The following is a 22518-nucleotide window of genomic DNA, read 5'->3' as shown; positions in this document are numbered from 1 at the left end:
CTTGGCTGAGCAAATCTGTCCAAGATGAGTGTGTGCCTTGCATCCCGGCCAGCAATGTGCTCACATGCTGCTGGTGCTGGTTGATGCGCCTCTGCAAGCTGGTCACTGTCACTCTCCTCCTCCTCCTCCTCATCTGAGGAGGCTATGTGATGAGCCACTTGTTCCTCAGGCATCTGCAAGCCACGATGCTGTGCCATGTTGTGAAGTGCACAGCAAACCACGACGATTCTGGAGACCCTGGCTGCTGAGTACTGCAGGGCTCCACCTGATCTATCCACGCATCTGAAGCGCATCTTCAGCAAGCCGATGGTTTGCTCGATTATGGATCTGGTGGAAATGTGGCTCGAGTTGTAGCGCTCCTCAGCTTCGTTGGATGGGCTCCTCAACGGCGTCATTAGCCACGTCTTCAGGGGATAGCCCTTGTCTCCAAGTAGGCATCCGTTAAGTTGGTCTGGCGGACTAAAGAGCGGAGGCACACTAGACTGGCACAGGATGAGGGAGTCATGGCAACTGCCAGGGTACTTGGCACAAGCCCTTGCGGTTGACAAAAATATCTGGATTGTGATGGGGTGCCTTAAGGGCCACATGTGTGCAGTCAACGATGCCCTGCACTCTTGGCAAGCCTGCCAGATTGTCAAACCCAACCGAATGCGCAGTTACACTGGCTTGATCCTTGGAGAAATGGATGTGATTGTGCGCGATGGCAAAGAGGGCATCGGTTACCTGCATGATGCAAGTGTGTGCGGCCGCCTGGGAGACGCCGCTGATGTCTGCTGCTGATCCCTGGAATGAGCCTGAAGCAAAAAATTTGAGTGCGGTGGTGACTTTGGCGGCTACTGATAAGGGGTGTCCACCTGCTCCTCTGGGCTCCAGGTCTTGCTGCAGCATTGCGCAGATGTCACCCACTACCTCTCGCGAAAGTCTGAACCTCCTTTGGCACTGCTGCTCAGTCATGTTGAGGTAGCTGATCCTCTGTCTGTAGACCCTGTTTGGGGGGTACCTCCTGCGCCGACGGGCTTCCATGCGCTGGCCCCTTCTGGCCTGTGCAGCTTCAGGTGGGTGAGCAGCAGCTTGGAGCTCCTGCTGTTGCTCCTACAGTTGGTGCTGCTGTGGTTCAGGGTTCTGCTGCTGCCGTGGCTGGTCTTCATCTGAATCTGATGTCCAGGAGGAAAGGAAATAGATGGTTCCCATTCTTCTGGTATATGCCTCAGTTGAGGAATCGTTTATTCAAGGTCGGGAGAGGGGTTTCCCAGGAGGTCACACTAGAGATGGGTGTCAGGCTCCAAACTTCCACAACAATGAGTAGGCCTGTTAAAAGTTCCCCAGACCTGAGACAACAAAGTTCTGCCACCTGCAAATGATGATTGGTGTAAGCTCCTTTTTAATGGTGGAGCTGCAGCTGTTAGTAAGCAATCCACTTGTGCTGCTGCCAGGTTTCACTGGCATGTTTCAGAGGAGGCGTGCAGCACGTGGGAAAACTGTTAAAATCAGAAAGGCCTCTCAAAATGGGATTATAGAGGCACTTAACTGGTTGTTAAGGGCCTTAAGGGCCTATCCCACCTCTTGGAGGTGGGTTGGAGACAGGGTCAGAAAACTCTCATGTGGGAACATTGCTCAGAGGCGGGATCGGGCCCGCCCACCAGTTTTTGCGATTTTAACACCTCACATGCCTCCAATCCCGCCTCCTCGGGCCTGGCAAAATTGAGCCCTTTGTGTTCTCCTCACAACTTACTGGCCCACCTAGCTTTGTATTGTCAGCAAACTTGGATACATTACACTCGGTCCCTTCATCTAAGTCATTGATATAGATTGTAAATAGCTGAGGCCCCAGCACTGATCCTTGCGGCAGCCCATTAGTTACGGCCTGCCAACCTGAAAAAGACTCTGTTTTCTGCCCGTTAACCAGTCCTCTATTCATGCTATTATATTACCCCCAACCTCATGAGCCCTTATCGTGTGTAATAACCTTTTATGTGGCACCTTATCGAATGCCTTTTGGAAATCCAAATATACTACATCCACTGGTTCTCCTTTATCTACCCAGCTAGTTATATCCTCAAAAAACTCTAATAAATTTGTCAACACGATTTCCCTTTCATAAAACCACTGATACCACCTCCTTAACAATGGATTCCAGCATTTTCCCAATGACTGATGTCAGGCTAGCTGGCCTGTCCTGTTTTCTCTCTCCCTCCTTTCCTGAATAGCGGTGTTACATTTGCTACCTTCCAATCCGCTGGGACCGTTCTAGAATCTAGGGAATTTTGGAAGGTCAAAACCGATGCATCCACTATCTCCGCAGCCACCTCTTTTAGAACCCTGGGATGTAGGTCGTCAGGTCCAGGGGATTTGTCGGCTTTTAGTCCCATTAGTTTCTCCAGTACTTTTTCTCTACTTATATTAATTACATTAAGTTCCTCGCCCTCATTAGACCCTTAGTTCCCCACCATTTTTGGTATGCTTTTTATGTCTTCTACTGTGAAGACAGATACAAAATATTGTTTAACGTTTCTGCCATTTCCTTATTCTCCATATAATTTCTCCTGTCTCAGCCTCTAAGGGACCAACATTTACTTTTGCTACTCTCTTCCTTTTTACATACTTGCAGAAGCTCTTACAATCTGTTTTTATATTTCTTGCTAGTTTTCTCTCATTCTATTTTTTTCCTTTTTATCAAATTTTTGGTCATCCTTTGCTGGTTTCTGAAACTCTCCCAATCCTCAGGCTTACTACTATTCTTCACAACATTATAAGCTTCTTCTTTCAGTCTGATGCTATCCTTAACTTCTTTAGTAAGCCACGGATGGATCACTTTTCCTGTGGAGTTTTTGCTTCTCAATGGAATGTATTTTTGTTGAGAATTATGAAATATTTCTTTAAATGCTAGCCACTGCTTATCTACCGCCATACCTTTTCATCTATTTTTCCAATCTACCTTAGCCAACCCGCCCCTCATACCTTTGTAATTGGCTTTATTTAAGTTTAAGACTCTAGTTTCGGACTTAGGCAAGTCACTCTCAAACTTAATGTGAAATTCTATCATATTATGATCACTCTGCCCCAGAGGATCCTTCACTATGAGATTGCTAATTAACCCTGTCTCATTACACAATACAAGATCTAAAATAGCCTGTTCCCTGGTTGGTTCCATGACGTATTGTTCTAGGAAACTGTCCTGAATACATTCCATGAACTCATCCTCCAGACTACCTTTGCCAATTTGATTTGTCCGGTCTATATGAAGATTAAAGTCCCCCACAATTATTGCATTAATTTTGTTACAAGCTCCTACTATTTCTTTATTAATATTCTATAAGGAGCTGAATTACTATCAACAGAGATATTGTACTGATATTAGGCATACCTTCATGGAATACACTGAGAAGTGATCAGAATGGGAGGGAAAATCTGATGGAAAGTTATCACAAGCCACTTCCACATACCACCTTTAGAATGGTGCAGGCTTCTCAGGTTAGGGATAACCCACTGCATGGGGCGAGTACAAAAAAGGGGAGATTTTTTTTTAGCATAAATGGAGGTCAACTTGCTTCATCTGTGGATGTTAACTCACTTGCTTCACCATGAACCTTAAAAGTTATATGAAACACATAGTGTACATTGAAAGTAACTGGAAGGTAAAAAGTCAGGAGGTTCACCTCTGTAACGTCATTTTTGTTTAGGGACTTCAGGCTGGCTAAAGCTGCATCCAGAGCAGGCAGCGCCTCATCTAAATCTTTTTGCGCATCATCAGCAATTGCCTGGGCTAGATTTGCCTTTACTGAGGCCTTTTCTTCCTCTTCACTGACGGCCTTGCGTGTCTCCTCTGCAATAGCAGTATCGACCTGGAACACAGGAGGCCTATCAGCAATAGCAAACAAGTAAACAAACTTTTACAAGTCCTGAATAGTGGTAAATATAGGTCTTTCCTGCAACTTGCCATTCCTTTTCACAAGAAGTCATTAAAATTCTGACAAAGTGACAACAGTGTGCAATCTATGCAATAAATCGCATTAATCTTCTGGTTGTCTACCGTATTGTGCAATGTGGAAAATGAACTAATCAACATAGCGATCATATTAGCATAAATACTGTTTTACTTTTAAGACAAATGATGAACTCATCACAGTATCTTCTATTATTGAAACAGAGAGATTCAGTATGGCCTTTTCACTGATTATCCTTCAAGTGGATTAGGTCAAGGGAAAATTCAGTGAGGCATTGTCCCTTTAAGACTCTGAAAGACTTCTGCAGTAATTTGTGAATGCCATGTGAAACTCCTCCCTCGCTGTTCCACTTTATGGTAGTATTATGCTCCTGGCCCATTCCTCAGTTATGTTTGACCAAGCAAGTGGAGAAAGAGGGTGAATGATACCTTAAGGAGGAGTCTTAACTCCCTCCATCCTGCAGAAACTGGGTCAAAGTGGAGTTAGAATCCCAGCAGTAAATTACTGCTGGGATTCTGTCCTGTCGTCATCTTCCCACCACTGATTTTATGGGCAGCTGAGGGGGTAGAAATTCGGGGGTGGAGAGTGGCCCATTTTAAAGGGGCTGCAGCAGCACCTGAAAGGAGAGGGTTGGAAGTGATGGGAGTGAAAAGAATTACCAGTCTTGAGGAGGAAGCAAAATTTTTGCAGCGCTTACAACAGCAAGGACCTTAATTGGGGAAGCCTTTAAACCTCAAAAACCACAAGTGGTTGCAAAAAAAATGTTCCAAACCTACTTTAGCTTTCCCTGTCTACAGCTCAGGATGCCTTTCATGTGCACTGAAAATGACCACGTCCTGACTTCTACTGCCCATTGTTGGTGACGGGAGCAGGAACTAGTGATAATCCGGTGGCAAGAGATGAAAATGGTACTGGGGGTCGTGACTGTGCCACCTGGCCCCAATTAACATATACAACAACAACTTGCATTTATATAGTGCCTTTAACGTAGTAAAGTATCCCAAGACGCTTCACAGAAGCATTATCAGACAAAAATTGATGCCAAACCGAAGAGATATTAGGAGGGGGTGACTAAAAGCTTGGTCAAAGAGGTGGATTTTAAGGAGGATCTTACAGGAAGAGAGGGAGGTAGAAAGATGAATGTCAATTGTGGGTGAAACGAGGGAGATTGCACAAGAGGCGTAAGTTGGAGGAATGCAGAGTTCTCGGAGGGTTGTAGGGCTGGAAAGGTTATAGATATAAGAAGGGGCGAGACCATGAGGGAATTTAAGCATGAGAATGAGAATTTTAAGTTTTGGAGGATAGTTTTTTGATTTGATTTTGATTTTACGTTTTGGAGGACTAGAAGCGAATTTAGGTCAGTGAGGACAGGAGTGATGGGTGGGCAGGACATGGTGTGGGATAGGGTATGGCCAACAGAGTTTTGGATAAACTAAAGTTTATATTCATGAGACTCTCACTGTTTCCGTTGGCAGCTCCGGCCACCAGCATCAAAGTCTGCCAAAAATCAAAATGATGGAAACTTGGTGGATCTTCGGCACTTCCATTTCCCTGCCAATTTTGGTCCCACTACTGCCCCCACTACCTCTTATATCCTTACTCCTTATATTAAATTATTTTGCCCTCATCCACATGTTAAATGCATGTGCAGGCTGCATAGATGCAGGCTACATAGATTGTATTCAGTATTCACTAGCCCGATTGTAGGCACTATACCCATACCCGGTAAAACAGTAACCAAACTACTCACCTTAACTCAATCATATTGTTGGTATAAAGAACATAAGAACATAAGAACATAAGAAATAGGAGCAGGAGTAGGCCAATCGGCCCCTCGAGCCTGCTCCACCATTCAATAAGATCATGGCTGATCTGATCCTAACCTCAAATCTTCTATCACTCTGCATCCACCCGAACCCATGTGATCTCCCGGGAGAGGCGAAAAACCAGATAAAGACCCAATGGCCAATTTGGGAGAAAAAAATCTGGGAAATTCCTCTCCGACCCATCTAGGCGATCGAAATTCTTCCAGGAGATCACTCTGTCCCTATATTTTCTACAGTACTTACCTTCTGTAAAGGCGATCTCCACCCCAGCCAGGAACAGGAATAAAACCATCTCCTGAAATCTAACACAGAATTAGAACACAGTAGGAGCAGAACAAGGCTACACGGCCCCTGGGCCCACTCCACCACCCACAGGGCCATGACCATTCCGAACCTAGACTCATGTCCAATTTCCTGCCCGCTCCCCGTAACCCTTAATTCCCTTTACTTCTAGGAAACTATCTATTTCTGTTTTAAATTTATTTAATGATATAGCTTCCACAGCTTTCTGGGGCAGCAAATTCCACAAACCTACCACCCTCTGAGTGAAGAAGTTTCTCCTCATCTCAGTTTTGAATGAGCAGCCCCTTATTTTAAGATTATGCCCCCTAGTTCTAGTTTCACCCATCATTGGGAACATCCTCACCACATCCACCCGATCAAGCCCCTTCACAATCTTATATGTTTCAATAAGATCGCCTCTCATTCTTCTGAACTCCAATGAGTAGAGTCCCAATCTACTCAACCTCTCCTCATATGACCACCCCCTCATCCCCGGGATTAACCGAGTAAACCTTCTTTGTACTGACTCGAGAGCAAGTATGTCTTTTCTTAAGTATGGACACCAAAACTGTATGCAGTATTCCAGGTGTGGTCTCACCAATACCTTGTACAACTGCAGCAATACCTCCCTGTTTTTATATTCCATCCCCCTAGCAATAAAAGCCAACATTCCATTGGCCTTCTTAATCACTTGCTGCACCTGCATACTAACTTTTTGAGTTTCGTGCACCAGGACCCCCAGATCCCTTTGTACTACAGTACTTTCCAGTTTCTTGCCATTAAGATAATAACTTGCTCTATGATTTTTCCTGCCAAAGTGCATAACCTCACACTTTCCAGTATTGTATTCCATCTGCCAAATCTCTGCCCACTTACTTAGCCTGTCTATGTCCCTTTGCAGGTTTTTTATGTCCTCCTCACTCACTACTTTCCGTCCCATCTTTGTATCATCTGCAAACTTTGATATGTTACACTTGGTCCCCTCCTCCAAATCGTTAATATAGATTGTAAAGAGTTGGGGACCCAGCACTGACCCCTGCGGAACACCACTAGTTACTGGTTGCCAATCTGAGAACGAACCATTTATCCCAACTCTCTGCTTTCTGTTAGAGAGCCAATCCTCTACCCACGCCAGAATATTACCCCCAAGGCTAATTCCACAGCCCAAGCTGGACGTGGAACTGACTACAATTTCCCGCAAAGGGCTCCCTGCTAAAAGTGCGGAATTGGCCCGATAGTACCCACTGGTGATCAATGTTCCTGTCAATATATTCTGCATTATTATGCTGGCTGCAGAAGCAGTACTGTCAGACTATGAGCACAATAACTTTTCAACTACCAGTATAGATTAAAAAGGAAACAAAACTGTAAATGTTCGGAAAAATTCTGGAAATACACAAAGCAAAAAGAGATATTTTATGCATTCAAGAGGGAGCTGGGCTAGTTGTTGACTGGGGTAGAGATCGCATCATAGAGAAGTGCCTTTATAGAGAACACTTGGTCTATGTCATCTTCTGGACTTGTTTTGATTGTCTAAGGGGGTTGGAGAGGAATTTTCCATATTATTTTTTCCTTTATTGTCCCTGAATTTTTCTGTTTTTTTGCCTCTCCCAGGAGATTACATGGCTGCGAGGGTGGGGGGTGGGAGGGAGGAAGCGTTGGCTTTTACTAGCCCTGAGGAGGTGGGTTTGGAGGCGGGACTGTTGGGAAAATTTGAAAAAATGACGGCGGGTTCCGATCCCGCTGTCAACCTGCCTCTGCGCAACTTTGCCAGAGGCGGGCTTGCAGAGTCCGTTTCGGTCGCGCCTCCAGGCGGCGCGATAGGCCCTTAAGGCACTTAACTACTGTAAGATTCGAAATTTTCATCAATAATCACGCAGTAAAATAGGGTTAATAAGACAGTTTTATTGACCAAAAGAAGCTTGTACAGAGAAACCTTTGATAAAAGGGCACACAAAATGGCCGCTGGACCTCGTGACCAGCTTCTGGGACCATTTGAATTTCTGTTACTGCAAGTCAGACAGGCTTGTGGATTGAGGACATTAAGCCCGCGAAAACCAGTTTCGGGAAACCGAAACTCAGGGAACTGAGCATACATATTTGATTAGATTATAAGTACAGGACAGTTTTGGGTAGCAGGATGAGGCCCATCAAGAAATGGGCGGACAATTGAACGAACACTTAAACCCATTTACTGTACAAAGAAAAGCCGTTTAACAGCCATCAAGGGCAATCTTCAGACCGATCAATATACAAACCAAGTTACGGCCAGTTCAGCTATCACCGACTCCCGTTATGAAGACAAAACACCCCTGCAGAGAGTTCTGCCCGCCAAAGTTATTACAAAGACAGGACTATGATTTGGCGGGAGATAAGAATGTTCCAAAAAGGTATAACTGAGGATTGAAAAAGTCCATCAGTAGCTTCGCTTCAGGCTTCACTTCGGTTTATCATTTCTTCAACGCTTCGGGACAGACTCTTCGGTTAAGGCAGCACTTCGGTTTCGGAACGTGGTCGGTGTTCGGCCAGGCAAGGCTCGGCCACGACGGGACGACGACGAGGGTGGCCCGGGTACTTTTGTCGGGAGATCATCGACGACCCAGGCCGAAGGAGAAGACACCCTCGGGAAAAACGACGATCCAGGCCGGAGAAAAGGGACACTCCGGGCCCAGCACTCCAGTGCCTCAACATCCCATCGGTAACGGATTCTCACAGGTGCATTCAGTGCTTCAACATCACGCCGGTGATGGATTCATCCGTGGCGAGCGCTCACCAAGGCTGTATCGGCAGCCTCATCGCGGGAGAACCAAGAGGAAAACAAGCTGCGCCAGAAGTTTCCAAATTCACGTGACGACGGAAAGCTGTGCCAAAAGGCTGCGAACCCCTTTTCGCAATTCTGAAAGTGGTGAGCATGATCCCGAGTTCCTCAAGTCGAAACTTAGTTAGGTCTAGGGGAGGGGGTTAAGGGTAGTTGTAATGTGTTACCCCTTTTACGATGTGCCGTGTGTTCCCCATTTCCATAGAGTTAAGTTCATAGATGTGTGCATGCTTGTAGTAGCTTTAATCTGTGCTTATAACATGTATTTTATAATGCTGCAAACTGTTTAATAAAAGCATCCATTTCGTGCTATTCAACCTGGTCTATTGAGTTTTCTCTGCACTACAGTTCCCTGCACCTAAGTCCAAGGTCTAGAACCGTAGGGAAGAGTGGGTCAAACCACTCAAGGGTAATTATTGCAAGAAGCCTGGCAGGAGACCAGAGCAAGCAAGAGAAACCCCCTACGGAGATGGCGACCGCGGCAGGACCTTGGCAGCAGGAATGTAGGCCTAGAAATTCAGTTGGCTGCGCCAGCCATTAGCGCCTTTGGAGGAGTAGATCTCGAGCGCTAGGCGCTTAGCGCCCGGGCGCAGCGCGATCTGCGCCTCGCCCCAACTTCAGTAGACATTTAGCGTCGGTGCAAAGTCATTGCGCGCGCAGATCATGACATCATTTCGTCATGCAACGCCCTTTGTGCGCCCGGAACCGGAACTTCACTTGCGCCGCCCCATTGTGCGCCTGGCGGCCCTAGTGACTGTTGAGTCGAACGGTGCTCAGCTGATGCGGGCCGCGGGGAGCGCAAATTAAAGGGCACTCCTGCAGTAGAAAAGGCAGCCGTTTTGCAACACTCCTTCTTTGGGAGGAGGAGGAGGAGGAGGAGGAGGAGGAGGAGGAGCAGAAGAAGAAGAAGAAGAAGACCGGTACCACATAACAAACTGATGGAGAGAAGCCCTCCCCAAAAACACAAATACACTAGTCTCGGCCTTTCAAAAAAACAAATCCACCCTCCCCCTTTAAGAGCTCACCGGAGCCAGAGTGTCTGCCGGCAATCAGCAGCTCGCCGCACCTGCCCTGCGCCCAACTTCTGGTGTTAGCGCCCCGGGCTGCCGGCTTAGCGCCTAATGATAGTCGTGCATCGCCTGTTTTAGCGCAGCAGCAACCTCTTAGGGCGATGCAACTGAATATCGGCGAAGGGGGCTCGACTTTGCGCCGGGCGCAAACTTTAGCGGCCGCCCGACTTTACCGCCCCAAAAGTGGCTATACTGAATTTCTAGGCCGTAGTGTTTTAGATCAAGGTCTGGATAAACGAAATGTGATGGATGAGAGAATAGCGGGTTATGTTTTTGGGAAGGTAAACCTTACAAAACAGTGGATATCTGACCTATTAAGAGATAGGCGCCCGCTAGACGCAGCCATCAAATGGACAGAAAGCAAAGAGCACAAAAGATCTGTAGAAAAAGCGGTCTGGCTGATGTGCTACAAGAAGCAAGTCCAGCTTTTGGACCAAGTCGTTGTAGCACAGACAGCCCAGATAAAAGGGTTACTAGCAGAAGTAGAGGAAAAGGTTGCGGGAGGTCAGAAACTGATTGAATCACTTAACGCGCTGAATCAGGAACGCCAATCCGTAACTCACCGCCATGAGACCAGGATAGACTACTTGGAGTGTCAGGTCGTTGAGGCCAAGGCCAGTGAAGGTAGAATGAGAGACAGGTGTTTCCGCCTAGCTAAGCAGGTAGAGACACAGGAGGAAAGTATTCTGGGGGCTAGGGCAGCATACAAGATGGCCATGGAGGATAGGTCTGAGAACACCGACCATAGCGCTTGCCACAGGGAGCTAGAGGACCTGAGAACGGCCCTAGCGAAGGCAAACGGCTTGGTGTGCCTCATAAACCCACCAGCGAGCCAGCTACTGTTAGCAAAGGAATCCAAAAGACCGATTCCGCAAGAGGCAGTTGGGGTACCAACCCCCGAGCCCTCGGCACCTCCCGCCTATACTGAGTCTTGGACTCCGGGGAAGGAAACGGTAAAGTTAGACAAAGAGGTTCCTGAGGTAGAGCAACTCCAGGTAGTAGAGTCGGGGCCGGCGCCGATGTGTCCAACTCGACACCGGAGGCTCGGTCCGGGCGTAGCGGATGGCGAGGATGGACCCCTCGTGAATCAGATCATAATGCCCCACAGCGCACAACAGCTGAGGGCAATGATAAGTCACATCCCAAAACTCTCTGAGTCAGGAGATCCCTCCGTCCATTTTAGGGACGTGGAGCAGACCGCAGCAGTTAATGACTGCGACGGAATTGAACAGTCCAAAATGCTGCTGTTCTCCCTGGACAGCTTGCTCCTCCAGTGTCTCCCTGACGAGAGCAAGAGAGGGCACAAGGAGTATGAGGAGTTATGGGACGAGATCCTGGAGATTATAGGGGAGGGTGACGGAAGTCCGTTCCTCCGATTGGAAAGGACGATACAGCTAGAGGGAGAACCCCCACGGGTTTTCGCCGGAAGGTTGTGGCCAGTGTATCGGCGCAGCTGCCCGGGCGGGCCGGCTCGGGCCGGGCTGAATAATGACCAAAGGGCTCATTGGCTCCGGTGCCTGGTCGCCAATTGCTTGCCACAGGTGAGGGAGCAGGCCAAAACATGGTTTGACCCCACTAACCCCCGCTCCACGGAGGAACTAGTACTTGATCAGCTCACGATAAGTTACAGGAACAACAAGAGTAGGGATGTGCCTTCCTCAAGGGGAAAGGTGCATGAGGCGAGGCCTGCAGCTCCTGCTAAAAAGGAATGGCATCAGGAGGGGAATCGCCCTCCCCAAGCCAAGAGCAGTTGTTACGGGTGTGGGAAGGAGGGTCATTGGCGCCGGGACTGTAAAAATCCCTGGAAGGATTTAAAGGGAAAAGCTCCCTCAGCCCCAGCGCCCATCCGGGAGAAAGGAGCCGATGTGTCGATCCATCCCGATGCGATCGAGTCGGTTTTAGAGGCAATGCAGTCTCTAATGACCTCAGAGGGGAAGATAGCTGTTGCCACCGGCCTTGGCGCTCCCGAAACTCCGATCGCTGTACCCAAGTGACTAGAGTCGGCGCAGCCCGTCTACCTGTGTCCGCTCCGCTATGATGCATGGAGACGACCCCTCGTAGAGATGGAGGTAGAGGAGGTGAAGGAAACCTATCTGTTGGACACGGGAGCATCGTGCACCGTAATCCATGCAGATAACCCCACCGCCTCGCCTCTGTCCACCGGGGTCCCATATCGTCTGTTGGGCTTCACAGGCAAGGAACAGGCTGACGCACATTCCCTTCCCCTCTCCATTTGTTTAGGGCCACTCTGCACCACGTGGAAGTGTATCCTGATGAAGTGGGAGGCGGGAGGTGGAGCGGGAGTCCTGGGGTCTGATTTCTTGGTAGCCCACGGGATCCACGTGGACCTGAGAAATCATTGTCTCTGGGGAGGGGGTACGAGTGTGGAGGAGATAGAGAGTGTTAAGGAAACCCCTACAAAGGCGCGGGCTGGCCGGCGAGAAGTAAAATTCTTGGGTCTAACCCTATGCGCTGGCGAGAGAAACGTAGACCAGTAGGATGAGCCGGAATCGGTGCAAAATCCGCCGGTCTACGCCACTCGCACAGTGGAGGTGTCCCGACACAACAAGTGGTTTCGTGGGAAGTGGTGTAAACTGTTTAAGCCGGGTGCACAAGGGCCAACAACCGGGGCCTGGTCTGAGGACAAAAATCCTCAGCCTGCGACAGAGTCACAGACCACACAGGCTGGAACTGTAACCTGCGTGAAGGGAGGAGTCATCCCATCGGAGTGGGAGGTCTCCCCTCTAGTTTGGGATTCGGACGAGGAAGAGCCCGAACAGCTCGACCCCGCCCTTGATCCGATCACGGAGGAGGAAGAGTCGGAGGACGAAGATCCCGCCCTCGACTCAAGCTTAGGGGAGGTAGGGATTGGGGGCGGAGACTCACCACCTGTAGGGACAGGTGAGGTGGAGTAGGATGCCACAGATCCCGGCCCCGGGGGGGCGGAGCCAGAGGAAAGGGAGCCGGAGCCGGCAGCTGTGGTGGGACCACAGGCTGTGACGGTGAAGGTCCCGATCCCCGGTCCGTTAGCCCTGGGAGCCTCGCCCAAGGCGCCCCCTCGTAGGTCAGTTCGGACGCCTCAGCCCAGAAAGACTTGGCCAGATTCTCCGTATTTTCCCCAACCTCGGTCCAGGGTAGCCCCAGAAAGACACGGTTCCCGTTCAGCAGCGACAGGCTGCAGGGGATCAAAGCCGAAGGTCAGTGCAGCCCCGCCACAGGGAGCGGAACGCTGCAGCCCTCACAGGAATTAGGTAGGCCGCCCGAAGGAGGGCGGCGCTGTACATAAGCTTAGGTAAGTTAAGTTAAGTAATTTTAATGTTAGTTTAAGGTATGTAAAGTTTAAGATGATGGGGATGTTTTAATAGGTAGTTTTCGGAGTCTGCCCAGTATGTGTGTTTGTTTGGAAGCAGGGTCAGGGGACCCGGACGTCAGTTTAATTAGGCCAGCACCTATTGGGAGCCTGGCTACATCATCTTATCGGTTACAGAAACCAGGAATACAATGGAGAGGATTCTCGTGGTGCTCGCGGCGATCGGGTGCGGGCTGGCCTACCGAGGCCGCACCAAGGACGTCGTCGTGTTCGGATGCTCTGGGGACACAGCCCCCATCGCGACGGATGGGACGGGGAAGCGAGAGGTTGAGGAAACCGCCACCTACTTCCACCAAGGGAGATGGCCAGGATGGCTGGGGTCGAATTCTACAGAATACTCCAGCAATTTCGGGTTTGCCTACCAAGAGACTTCGTTATCGTGTCCTCGGGTGAGGATCCTTGCACCCAGAGTCAGCGTTACCGTGGGAAAGAGGATCTGTTTGGTGTGTAATGGGAACGTACCGCTAAGTAGATGGTGGTGGCTCCGAAAGCTGGGAAAGAATATGAAGAACTCTACAATCGAGTGGGAGCGACTGGGTAACAATACCCATCGGACAATTACGGGGACTCACGGACAGTTACGTGTGTGTTGGGACAAATGGTGGGAACCAGATGAAGGGATATATGTCTGCATGTGAGGTTCGAAGCACGTTTGCCCCAAGGGCATATCCATCTTTTTCCAGAGGCAGTGGCAGGATGCAGGGAAAGGGATGAGGTGGGATGTCAGCACCCGGGCGTGCGGAGTCCCATTCTCCCCGATTCCGGTAAATGCCACTGAACTCATCACCCGCCCACGCAAGCCCCTGCCCACGATTCCGGTAGCACTAGCCCAGGAAGAAGGGTGCCCCGCCACCACAAAGGGACCCGGGAATGGTTTAGTATTGGTACCCACCGGTCAGATGCTGTACCAAGGGGTACACTACGCGGTGGCCTCAGTGATTTTAAACCTCACTGAGGTGCGATTGCCGGAGGGGTGTCCCAAGGAAACGGAACAATTGTACCAGGTCCTGTTAACCAGAATGTTCAGACAATTTTACGAGTTTGACTTTGCCAACATCGACAAGGCCAAATTGTACACCACACCACAGGAAGTTTTGGATCGGGTAGGGAGGCAAAGGAGGGGTACTGTAAATGACATTTTCACTGCTTTTAATACTGGGACGTCTGTTGTCAACGCTCTAGACAATGTGGAGCTGCAGACACAGATCAATGGTTTAAAGGCCCAGTTAAGGAACATACTGACAAACGAAAATAAGGTAGTGGGTTCTGAACTACATGAGGATCAGGCCATGACACTACACTTAAAAGAAATAATCGCTGAGCTGGAGAAACATGCTAGAACGGTAAATGCACTCATTAGGGAGGATCGGAATGCATCCGATCAGGCTGCGCAGAACGAGGCTTGTGTGCTATACGGGGCGTGGTTACTGGGTGAGGGCCGCAGTAATCTGGAGGATTTAAAACAAGGTTTGGTCCCGTCCTGGATCAGCAACAAGCACTTGCAAGCGCTCCACCCTTTTGAGAATGCATTAAGTCCGTGCCAGCTCAGACTAGCTGCAGAGGCGTACCCAGTCCCAGTAGACTGCGGACGCTCGAATCACACTATCATGGGAATAGTGGTAAGGATGCCAGTGTTGGGTCCCACAGCAAAGCCCGCCCCGGTATACAGGGTGGAGAACACTGGAGTCATACAGGGGGGTGCGCACATTCGTTACGCAGTGGTCCCGCCTTATGTCATCAGATGGGAGCGTACGATGACAGGCACTGACCTCTCGGGGTGTCGAAGCCGGGGAGCACACATCATCCTGTGTCCCCAGCACTTGAATGCCTTTTTTGAAACCACAGTGCGGGTTCAGAGCCGCTAGCGTGAAGCCGATAAATTGCACCATGGAGGCAATGGCAAAGGACCATGTGCCCCTGCAGGTGGCATATATCGGAGGTGGGACATACTGTGTTACCACTGCAGCGCCTCACTACCACCACGGACAGCACGGGTGGTGTCCGGTCAGTGACAGCAGTTTCTGTTTCAAACCCAGGGCTGAAGTTCAAGTGGCACAACAATGGATTGTCCCCATTCCTGTACCTTCCACCGTTCACCTCGCTGTAAGAGAGAATTTCACAGATTTGCAGCGATTCGTTGCGCATTTTGGTTATGTCATTCCCCCTCTTCCCGAACACCTCACCAAGATTTTAAAATCCGTAATAGTTTCACAGAAGCATTTTTACACATTAGAGCAGAAGACATTGGAGATAGGGAAAGACACATTAGACATAAGTCACCCCACCATGGTGGGACCTGTTCACTAATATAGAGATCCCGCCCTGGATTAGAATAGCATCCCACATCCTAGTAGTGTGTCAGGTTTTGATTGTAATATTTTTACTGTTCGTGCATTGCAAGAGAGGCAAACGCCTCCAGAGGCACGAGAACACAGGAGTATGGAGAGAACGCTATGTACGAGTGGGTGGAGAGGACACCCCAGTTTAAGCTGCTAAGTATTAAAGGATAAAGCGTCCCTCCACTCTTGGTTTTAGTTACTGTATGATTTAAGTGTGTGAATACTGTTGTGTTATAGCCGTTCAGAAGGTTTTCTGTTTTTTTTTGAGTAATAAAATGTGTATGCAGGTGGTGTAAGGGGTATCGGCCCCTTCATAGCTGAAAGATGAATGTGTTATAGTTTAAGGTAGTAATGCCTATGATTATCCAAGTGTACACAATGTAATTTTTCTGAAATGGGAAATGCATGTGTCGTGGGGGTCATAGATAGCTAATTACCAGGAACGTTTGGATGTGGGGAATCAGAGACAATTTGCTCACCAAGGGTTATTGATACTTTAAGCAAGCTATGAGTATCACAGGAGGGACTGTAAGATTCAAAATTTTCATTAATAATCACGCAGTAAAATAGGGTTAATAAGACAGTTTTATTGACCAAAAGAAGCTTGTACAGAGAAACCTTTGATAAAAGGGCACACAAAATGGCCACCGGACCTCGTGACCAGCTTCTGGGACCATTTGAATTTCTGTTACTGCAAGTCAGACAGGCTTGTGGATTGAGGACATTAAGCCCGCGAAAACCAGTTTCGGGAAACCGAAACTCAGGGAACTGAGCATACATATTTGATTAGATTATAAGTACAGGACAGTTTTGGGTAGCAGGATGAGGCCCATCAAGAAATGGGCGGACAATTGAACGAACACTTAAACCCATTTACTGTACAAAGAAAAGCCGTTTAACAGCCATCAAGGGCAATCTTCAGACCGATCAATATACAAACCAAGTTACGGCCAGTTCAGCTATCACCGACTCCCGTTATGAAGACAAAACACCCCTGCAGAGAGTTCTGCCCGCCAAAGTTATTACAAAGACAGGACTATGATTTGGCGGGAGATAAGAATGTTCCAAAAAGGTATAACTGAGGATTGAAAAAGTCCATCAGTAGCTTCGCTTCAGGCTTCACTTCGGTTTATCATTTCTTCAACGCTTCGGGACAGACTCTTCGGTTAAGGCAGCACTTCGGTTTCGGAACGTGGTCGGTGTTCGGCCAGGCAAGGCTCGGCCACGACGGGACGACGACGAGGGTGGCCCGGGTACTTTTGTCGGGAGATCATCGACGACCCAGGCCGAAGGAGAAGACACCCTCGGGAAAAACGACGATCCAGGCCGGAGAAAAGGGACACTCCGGGCCCAGCACTCCAGTGCCTCAACATCCCATCGGTAACGGATTCTCACAGGTGCATTCAGTGCTTCAACATCACGCCGGTGATGGATTCATCCGTGGCGAGCGCTCACCAAGGCTGTATCGGCAGCCTCATCGCGGGAGAACCAAGAGGAAAACAAGCTGCGCCAGAAGTTTCCAAATTCACGTGACGACGGAAAGCTGTGCCAAAAGGCTGCGAACCCCTTTTCGCAATTCTGAAAGTGGTGAGCATGATCCCGAGTTCCTCAAGTCGAAACTTAGTTAGGTCTAGGGGAGGGGGTTAAGGGTAGTTGTAATGTGTTACCCCTTTTACGATGTGCCGTGTGTTCCCCATTTCCATAGAGTTAAGTTCATAGATGTGTGCATGCTTGTAGTAGCTTTAATCTGTGCTTATAACATGTATTTTATAATGCTGCAAACTGTTTAATAAAAGCATCCATTTCGTGCTATTCAACCTGGTCTATTGAGTTTTCTCTGCACTACAGTTCCCTGCACCTAAGTCCAAGGTCTAGAACCGTAGGGAAGAGTGGGTCGAACCACTCAAGGGTAATTATTGCAAGAAGCCTGGCAGGAGACCAGAGCAAGCAAGAGAAACCCCCTACGGAGATGGCGACCGCGGCAGGACCTTGGCAGCAGGAATGTAGGCCTAGAAATTCAGTTGGCTGCGCCAGCCATTAGCGCCTTTGGAGGAGTAGATCTCGAGCGCTAGGCGCTTAGCGCCCGGGCGCAGCGCGATCTGCGCCTCGCCCCAACTTCAGTAGACATTTAGCGTCGGTGCAAAGTCATTGCGCGCGCAGATCATGACATCATTTCGTCGTGCAACGCCCTTTGTGCGCCCGGAACCGGAACTTCACTTGCGCCGCCCCATTGTGCGCCTGGCGGCCCTAGTGACTGTTGAGTCGAACGGTGCTCAGCTGATGCGGGCCGCGGGGAGCGCAAATTAAAGGGCACTCCTGCAGTAGAAAAGGCAGCCGTTTTGCAACACTCCTTCTTTGGGAGGAGGAGGAGGAGGAGGAGGAGGAGGAGGAGGAGCAGAAGAAGAAGAAGAAGAAGACCGGTACCACATAACAAACTGATGGAGAGAAGCCCTCCCCAAAAACACAAATACACTAGTCTCGGCCTTTCAAAAAAACAAATCCACCCTCCCCCTTTAAGAGCTCACCGGAGCCAGAGTGTCTGCCGGCAATCAGCAGCTCGCCGCACCTGCCCTGCGCCCAACTTCTGGTGTTAGCGCCCCGGGCTGCCGGCTTAGCGCCTAATGATAGTCGTGCATCGCCTGTTTTAGCGCAGCAGCAACCTCTTAGGGCGATGCAACTGAATATCGGCGAAGGGCGCTCGACTTTGCGCCGGGCGCAAACTTTAGCGGCCGCCCGACTTTACCGCCCCAAAAGTGGCTATACTGAATTTCTAGGCCGTAGTGTTTTAGATCAAGGTCTGGATAAACGAAATGTGATGGATGAGAGAATAGCGGGTTATGTTTTTGGGAAGGTAAACCTTACAAAACAGTGGATATCTGACCTATTAAGAGATAGGCGCCCGCTAGACGCAGCCATCAAATGGACAGAAAGCAAAGAGCACAAAAGATCTGTAGAAAAAGCGGTCTGGCTGATGTGCTACAAGAAGCAAGTCCAGCTTTTGGACCAAGTCGTTGTAGCACAGACAGCCCAGATAAAAGGGTTACTAGCAGAAGTAGAGGAAAAGGTTGCGGGAGGTCAGAAACTGATTGAATCACTTAACGCGCTGAATCAGGAACAGCAGCAGCAACAACCTGCTGCTCACCCACCTGATGGTGCACAGGGCAGAAGGCACCAGCGCAGGGAAGCATGTCGCTGCAGGAGATACCCCCAAAACAGGGTTTACAGGCTGAGGATGAGCTACCTCAACATGACTGAGCAGCAGTGCCAAAGGAGGCTGAGACTTTCGTAAGAGGTAGTCGGTGACATATACACAATGCTGCACCAACACCTGGAGCCCAGAGGAGTGGGTGGACACCCCTTACCGGTGGCTGTCAAAGTCACCACCGCACTCAACTTTTTTGCTTCAGGCTCCTTCCAGAGATCATCAGCAGACATCAACGGCATCTCCCAGTCGTCTGCACACACTTGCATCACGCAGGTAGCCGATGCCCTCTTTGCAAAGGCGCACAATTACATACACTTCTCCACGGATCAAGCAAGTATAACCGCGCGTGTGATTGGCTTTGCAAATATGGCAAGCTTGCCAAGGGTGCAGGGCGTCGTAGACTGCATGTGGCCCTTAAGGCACCCCATCACAACCCAGCTATTTTTGTCAACTGCAAGGGCTTCCACTCCCTCAATGTGCAGCTGGTGTGTAACCACAGGAAGGACATTTTGCATGTTTGCGCCAAGTACCCTGGCAGTTGCCATGACTCATTCATCCTGCGCCAGTCTAGTGTGCCTCCGTTCTTCAGTCTGCCAAACCAACTTTGCGGATGGCTGCTTGGAGACAAGGGCTATCCCCTGAAGACATGGCTAATGATGCTGTTCAGGAGGCCATCCAACGAAGCTGAGGAGTGCTACAACTCCAGCCACATTTCAACCAGGTCCATTATCGAGCAAACCATTGGCTTGCTGAAGATGCGATTCAGATGCCTTGATAGATCAGGTGGAACCCTGCAGTACTCAGCAGCCAGGGTCTCCAGAATCGCCGTGGTCTGCTGTGCACTGCACAACATCGCACAGCATCGTGGCTTGCAGCTGCCTGAGGAACAAGTGGCTCAGCGTATAGCCTCCTCAGATGAGGAGGAGGATGAGGAGGAGGAGGAGAACAAGAACAAAGACCTTGTGGAGGCGCATCACCCAGCTGCAGCAGCACGCGAGCACATTGCTGCCTGGGATGCAAGGGATGCACTCATCCTGGCCAGGTTTGCTTAAATTGGCCAATCAAACACATGAGCCTGGCACCTTCTTACCACACCATAGACAATGGACAAGAACCTGTGGCTTCCTATCACTCTGACCACCATCATGACAAATCCAAATCGCCCTGAGCCCTCAATGTGGAACTTCCATTTCTGAAATGACAGAGTTCAGAACTTCAACAGGTTGCCATCACTTCATTTTAATACATTGACTAATTAAACACAACAGAACACCCAAGTGACTATCCTTGTGACTACTTGTGCTTTATCTTCCTCTTACGTGTGCGCCTACGTGGTGCTTCCCCTGTGGCTTCAGCAGATGTGGAGACCCCTTGTTCATTTTCATGCTGCTCCTGCTTCGGCACCTTTGGCGGGCATCCTCTGGGGTTGCGAGCCTGTGAGGGCTCAGCAACAGTCTGCTCCTCCTGCGTCTGTGCAGGGGCTAAGACGCCCATCTCAGTTGGGTGAGGACTCTGGTGGGGCTCTGACCGAAGGCTCCACAGTGGCATGGGAGTGTGAGCACTTGGAGAGGAGCCCCCACTTCTTTGTTGTCTGCCACCAACATCCCTCTCATGGGTCGGCCCCACTTCAGTGCTAGCAAGTGGCTTGACAGCACATTGCTGCACATCAGGGGGGCCATGAGGACCCGTATCTGCACTGGCAGTCCTACTCCAGAGGACTTCCATGAAGGTCTGGTTTCTCTGATCAATAGCTGCCCATCGCTCCTCCAGAGATGTCAGTCTATTCTGAACATTTACCATGTTTTCAACACTCTGGCGACTTAGCTCCTCCATGGCCGTAGCCATCCTTTCCTCTACCATAGACATCCTTTCCATGGAGGCAGCCATCCTTTCCACAGAGGTTACCATCCTTTCCGTGGTGATGCGTTCATGCATCAATGCTTCCACAGAGGCTCTGCTCATGTTAGCATTGGACTCCTTCATCCGCTCCACACTTGCAGTGACCCTGGAGACAAAACCTGCCAGTGACTCCTGCACCTGTTCCTGGAGTTCCAGCACCGCTCTCCTTCTGGATGGACCCAGAGGCACAGGGTCCACCTGCAGCTGAGCAGAGCTGGGAGCACCCTGCGGCCTCTGACGAGGACTCTCCACTGCTGTCCCTGTCTCCACCATCTGCTGATGCTCACTTGTAAGCTGTGATACAACAGGTGACACCACTACTCTATGTCCCGAAGGTCCCACCGAGGTATGCATTTCTGCGCTGGTGCTGGGTGCGCTTAATTCTGCTGACGCTGCGCCCTCAGAGGTTGCAGGTTCCTCTGAGGAATATTCTGGCTCAGCCTCTTCCTCCTGGACAGTGGGGAGGGGGGTTGTCGATGGTCCTGTGGGGGAGTAAAGGCATGAGTTAGACATGTGATATAAACATTGCATGCACATGGAATTGTGCAGATGATCATAAGTCAATCTGTATGAGCATCAGAAGCCATATCAGTCACTCATGCAATGTCAATGAGAGAGATGCAAAACTATTCTGTCACCAGCTTGCTCTGATGTGCCCGCCTGTCCGTCCCCCACTTCCACGTCCTCCACGGGGCCAATGATCTCTAGGGCCACCTCCTCAGCGCTGGTGAGATGGGTTATTGAGGGTGGCCCTCCTCCAGTCTTTGCCCTTTCCCTCTTATTGTGGGCTCTCTTTTCCTGCAACGAGGGACACAAGTGGAGTTTGAGTGAGAATGATGGAGTGAGTGTAGATAATCCACAGCATAGATGCTTAGAAGGACACAAAGATGGAGTGAGGTCCCAATACCAAGGGCCCTCCGTGTGTGTTGTTAGTTGTTGTCATAGCATAACAGTGATAGGGAGTGTGAGGGCAGCATAGTCGAATAGTTAAGTGATTGTGTACATAGAGAGAGAGGGAATGGTTAAGGGTGCAAGGGATGTAAGGGTAAAGTGGGATGTGTAGGAGTAGGTTGACAATGCAGAGTGATGGTGCTGAGAGGAGATGGGAAGCAGAATGAGGGTAAAGGTGATGCTATACTCACTTTGCCTGTTCGGACAAGGTCATTGAACCTCTTTTGGCACTGCAGCCAGGTTCTGCTGCACGTAGGTCTGGATCTGACCTCCTGGGCAACTTACAGCCACACAGCTTTGGTCTGCTGGGGAGGTTTTTTTCCTCCTAGAGGATGGAAACAGCACCTCCTTTTGTGCTCTGGCTCCCTTCACCAGAGCATGGAAGGAGTCATCATTAAAGCGTGGTGAGGCCTTGGGCCTTGAAGTCGACATTCCACTAGCTCCAAACACTACGAAGAGAAGCAATCACAAGCGTACAGGCTGAAAATGAACCACGGCTGCTTGGAGCCCTTAAATGCAGCTGGAGAAATGACATCATCAGAGGCGAGTTTCAGACCCAAAAAACTAATTGGGTCAGGGGTGCGCACACGCTGGGAATCAATTGGCCAATTACGGCAAAATAGCTAAAAACGCCCGCCTGACATCAGAGGTGGGAGCGAGACCCGCCGACCACCTGACCCGCCCCCAACCCACCACCAATGGCAAAATCCAGCCCGAAGTGTTTAGTCATGATGCTCCAGTCATCATGGTGTGTGGCAAGATTGATGGGCCAACTGTTTTTTTCCTGCCTGTCAATTTCATATGTGTTCGTATT

The 22518-nt window shown here is 49.7% G+C and overlaps 1 protein-coding gene across 1 annotated transcript in view; it reads right to left on the bottom strand.

The window, feature by feature from the left end:
- dnah1 (dynein, axonemal, heavy chain 1) overlaps positions 1–22518 on the bottom strand; it is a 971783-nt gene that overhangs the window by 442970 nt on the left and 506295 nt on the right. The window contains exon 54 of the mRNA XM_085999976.1: positions 3657–3842. Within this exon, the coding sequence (XP_085856102.1) occupies positions 3657–3842 (186 nt within the window). The remainder of the gene's footprint in view (positions 1–3656; positions 3843–22518) is intronic.

This window comes from Somniosus microcephalus, chromosome 11 (genome assembly GCF_052327205.1).
Source record: "Somniosus microcephalus isolate GS21.2 chromosome 11, FLI_Smic_1.0, whole genome shotgun sequence".
NCBI classification, from domain to species: domain Eukaryota; kingdom Metazoa; phylum Chordata; class Chondrichthyes; order Squaliformes; family Somniosidae; genus Somniosus; species Somniosus microcephalus.
This window is presented reverse-complemented; position numbering and strand designations above follow the sequence as displayed.